This window comes from Vicia villosa, linkage group LG1 (assembly GCF_029867415.1).
Source record: "Vicia villosa cultivar HV-30 ecotype Madison, WI linkage group LG1, Vvil1.0, whole genome shotgun sequence".
Classification (NCBI taxonomy): domain Eukaryota; kingdom Viridiplantae; phylum Streptophyta; class Magnoliopsida; order Fabales; family Fabaceae; genus Vicia; species Vicia villosa.
The window spans coordinates 197,518,877-197,523,650 of NC_081180.1; the positions used below are offsets into that span (position 1 = coordinate 197,518,877).

The window sequence follows — 4,774 nt, forward strand, 5'->3', positions numbered from 1 at the left end:
TTCGCGTGAAGGGTTTAGCGTGCCGTCCTCCCAAGTGAAACGGGGAGGTAAAAGAAAACGACACCACACTTTGTTATCAACAGATCAGGTGGAATTTCAAAATCTGTCTCACCATCATTGGGCTCAGATACTTTTCCTTCGCCAATTCTTAACAACCATTCAGAAAACTGTTGCATTTCATTTTTATCATCTTGGGTCGGACCGGATTGCAGGCGCATGTTTTTGGTTAATGTTAACATTGAACAAAATTCCATATGTAAGACGCATTTATGGCAGAATGTACAATATCCGAACGGCTTCCTCGAGGGACAACAGGTAAAATCTGCCTGAAATCACCTCCAAAATCAACAACTTTTCCACCAAACATCTCCTTTGAGTTACCGTATTTAGACATTACGTCTCTGAGCGTTCTATCAAGTGCTTCAAAAGTATGCTTGTGTGCCATTGGAGCCTCATCCCAAATAATTAGTTTAGTTTGTCTAAGAAGGTCTCCCACATCATCAGTGTACTCAATTTTGCAAGTAGAATTATCTAGCGTTGGGACTGGTATCTTAAATTTTGAATGTGCAGTTCGACCTCCTGGCAACAATAATGACGCTATACCACTGGTTGCGACTGTCAGACATATATCATGCTTCGACCTTAATGCTGCCGCCAGTGTTCTCCACATGTATGTCTTACCGGTTCCACCGTAACCATGTAGGAAGAAGACTGCACCATTCTGCGACTCAACTGCGCGCATAATTTTTTGATACATAGCTCTCTGTTCATCTGGGTCAAGGTGATCAGTAAGGTCTTTCACAAAATTGGGTTTCTTCAATAGCATAACTAACGATATAGTTATTATGAATCGCTAAACGATCAACCAAGCAAACAGTAGTATTATAAAATTTAGTTAATAATAATTTCAATGGTTTACCTGTAAGTCCACCAAAGAGATTTGTGAATTCTGTCTTTGTTTTGGCAATGTTATAATTGCGTTCGTCATATATCAGTCTATTACCTAATTGTTGCAGAACATATCCATCTGGATAAGGGATTGGTTTGAAATCTTTTAGTGTCCTTTTATTTTCTTGAAGCAGCTTTTCTATTTCAATCAGGGTCAAATGTTGCAATTCGGCATCTGTGAGAACCAATTCTGTTTTTCAACATTATAAAGAAGAAAGTTAGGCATTGGCTAATAGAAGAGATCCATTTGGTTGTAATTATATATATATATATATATATAGTGATAGATAATATAACTGCAGCAATAATTTAGTATATATTGTTTAACTTTAAACTCTTAAAAACCTGTATTTAAAGCCAATTGCCTTTGAGCATGTAGGACACCATCAGATAACAGCTGCCATGATTCCTTCCAAATGTGTGCTGGGCGATTAACAGCGTCTGACAATAGCATCACCACAAATAGTTTTTGGACAAAATGTCCAGAGCCCCATTCACTGGCCTCTTTGAGAGCACCAATATATTCTTTGTCATCTTCCAGAAATCCCATGGCAAAGCATGCATCTCTAAATGTTTCATACTGGGTATTACCGACCTTGCGAATTTCTTCATAACTTTTTGGTCCCTTGGCTACGGTCAACATCATCCGCAGGTAAAAAAGTTCACCTGTTGTTGGTGGAACCCATATCAATCTCCCAATGGTGAATCCCTTTTTGCGGGGCCTCCACTCCCTTTCTTTTTTGTGGTAAACAAACTTAGATACAAATTGACCATAAGTGAGTGACTGTGCCATAGTATACTTTGAGTTTGCAGATAGGCAACCAGTAAACATGGAATCAGTAACACTTGCATTCTCCAAAACATTTTCCATTCGATCGTGATCAGTGTAGTAAACAGCCTTTTCGCCTACCAGGTGATAAAACATACGTTCAACTGCTGGTCTTCTACCATGAATGTGAAAGGAGTAAATTCTCCAGCATGCTTCACATGGTGAGATATATCTGCAATCTAAGTATTGTTTTATTTCATCAACCGGTTCATTGTTGTTGGTTGACACGGAAGCTGTTATTCTGTCATAGCCTTTGCTAATGTATTTGAAAAGATATTTGATTGAAGTGCTCTGGTTACACCATTCCATGTTTATATGTGCGTTATATTTGAGGATAAATCTTTTGTTATAAGGTACCACATGACGGTTGTCCAATGTGATACCATTTTTTTCAATAACGTGGGTTTTTGATCTTCTCCTATAGAGGGGATAACCTTCTGCATCAACAATAGTTTCCTCGTTAAACTTCTTTGGAAAGTATTTAGAGCATTTACCATGTTTCATACAGGTTGATGTCGTGCGCGCCACTCCACATGGGCCGTGCATCATGTTAGATTTAACCAACGCATACAACCTTGGATGAACAGCAGGGTCTGGTATTTCAGCACAGATGATGTTGTCAATGTCCGATGGTGTGGGGTATTTGCTCTGAGGATGTAAGAAAATCAAAATATGTGCGTGTGGCAATCCCCTCTTCTGAAATTCAATAGTGTACATAACTATAAATGTACCAGTTAGTTAATATGTAATTTCAATTTAGGAAGTAGATGTTAATTAATTAAAAGAACATAAAAAAACATACATACAGGCCAAAACTTTCCCTAGAACATGCTTTTTTGTTATATCTGCAATGAGCTCGTCAAATTTGATTTTGAAGACTTTAGTAATAATATCGGGTCGATCGTCTGGTTGTAACCCAGTTTCGGACAAGGCACGGATAATTTTTGGCCATGTTGGATTGCAAGTAAATGTAATGAATAGGTCTGGAAAACCCAATCTACTTGAAATTGCCATTCCGTCAAAATACAGTTGATCCATATATCTTTTTCCCCCAACAAAAGGTGATGGCAAGACAACTCGCTTTCCCCGCTTTTGTTGTTGTCTGCCATCATCGTTATTGCATTCATCTGTCAACCTGTTATATTTTCCAACTCTTAATTTTGATTGATTATTTCGCAACCAGTTCAGCCTTTCAGATTCCATCATACAATAACCATCGACCAAGAACGGTTGAAACAGACGGCGTGAGTGTAGCAAAGTTTTTGCCTCCTCGCTACGGTCTTGTAACCTGTATGAAAGCCAGCCCTTGATGCTCTGACGATTTTGGCGAGTAACCTCAGTTTCATGGTGATATCTATGCAATATATTTTTCCTATAACCATCTTCACCATATGCAAATATGAGAGGTTATTGATATGCCAAATATGCTGGATGAAACTCATCAATACGTTGCAAACCACCGTTGCGTGCTTGAATAATAATGTCCCTATTACAAGCAGAATTAATGTCTCCCACAATTAGTGCAGCAACTTCTGAAACCGTTCGTTTGTTATACACGCGTACATCCTCAGGTCTATCACATATAACCCTCAGTTTTAAGTCTAAGAATGCATTATCGTCCAGGACATCCCCCGCCATTCTAAAAACTTTTGCATGAATATTGAACTCATCTAACATGATCTTCAAATTATGAACAATGTTCTCGTCAATTTCAGTATTGTCTCTGCACATTTTATGCGACGTTAAAAATAAATATAGGTAACGATCACGAAGACCTTAACTATTTGTGGAATATTAGAAATACCTGAAACACTTCATTCTATTAGTAACTTCATTATCTGTGTCATAAATATATAGCTGAGCATATTGCAGACGGTCTCCAGTTTCTGGTAGTAGAGTACCTATTCGATGACAGGTTTGACCGTGGAGTCTCAAAGTTGGTGGTCCTCCTTTCTTTGAATATGTGGTGTCAAATTTCATTCCAGGAGAAGTAAACGAAAACATTGAGTTGTATGTTCGAATATTATTTTGATAATTTTTGCTCTCGGTAGATGTTTTGTTAAACAGCAGATGTCTCAACAGTGGGGGTGGCTCTTCAAGTAAAGGTACAAAAATTTTACCACCGCGACAACAGCGATGGAATGTTGGAACATGTCCCTTTTTGGTTTTACTGGCACGTTCTTGAAGCCACATGTGTGCATGACAATATGTACATTCCCATATTTGATCCCCTATATCATAATATTCTACAGATTTAGAAATTAATATAGTGTCATTTGTGATCTAAATATTTGATATGCCGTTGAAATGTTTATTCTTTGTAACATTACCTTGTAAATTTGAATTTGCTAAGGGTGCTTGTTCCATATCATCCTCAGAGTCTGAAGTATTGGATAAGCTGCAATCATCCTCGGAATTAGACAGTGGCACTTTGGAATATTGTGTTTCCGGTTGTATGACAGAAAACTTTCTATTCTCCAATATAAGCCTTCTTTTCTTGCGAGCATCAATTGAATGAGCTCTATCTTCTACATTTGGAATAGAAACTGGGGAGACTGTACTTAGGGATGGGGCGCTGCTGGGCTGACCACATGATGATTTCTTATTTTGCAATATCAGCCTTCTTTTCTTCCTTGCATCACTTACATCAGTTTTATCTACCAAGTTTTGAGAATGATCTGATTCAGTGCATTGTGCATCTCTCTTCTCCTTCATTATAAGTCTTCTACTTTGTCTAGCAATAGAGGAGTTAGTATGATTGGTTTGTTCATTAGTTTCTAGCATATTTCCTAAAGATAGCTACGATGCCAGTAAGTAGTTCTAAGAAGAATATGAGTGGACTAATTATATAGATCAATTCCAATTACAATATTAAACTGTATGAATTCTACAATATAAAACTGTAGGGATTCATATTACTCAAGTGATAACAGCTGTTATGAAACAAACAGATATAACATTAATGGGGTATGTTGGAAAGTTGATTGGGATGAGGCA

The 4,774-nt window shown here is 37.7% G+C and overlaps 1 protein-coding gene across 1 annotated transcript; it reads right to left on the minus strand.

The window, feature by feature from the left end:
* Positions 1-232: 232 nt before the first annotated feature.
* Positions 233-4,492, minus strand: LOC131662392 (uncharacterized). The gene is made up of 7 exons (XM_058932167.1): positions 4,108-4,492; positions 3,582-4,008; positions 3,271-3,500; positions 2,584-3,159; positions 1,294-2,496; positions 920-1,138; positions 233-828 (listed from the first exon to the last, which is right to left on the minus strand). The coding sequence occupies exons 1-7, from the start codon at positions 4,490-4,492 to the stop codon at positions 233-235; spliced, it is 3,636 nt and encodes a 1,211-aa protein (XP_058788150.1).
* Between the last annotated feature and the right edge of the window lie 282 nt (positions 4,493-4,774).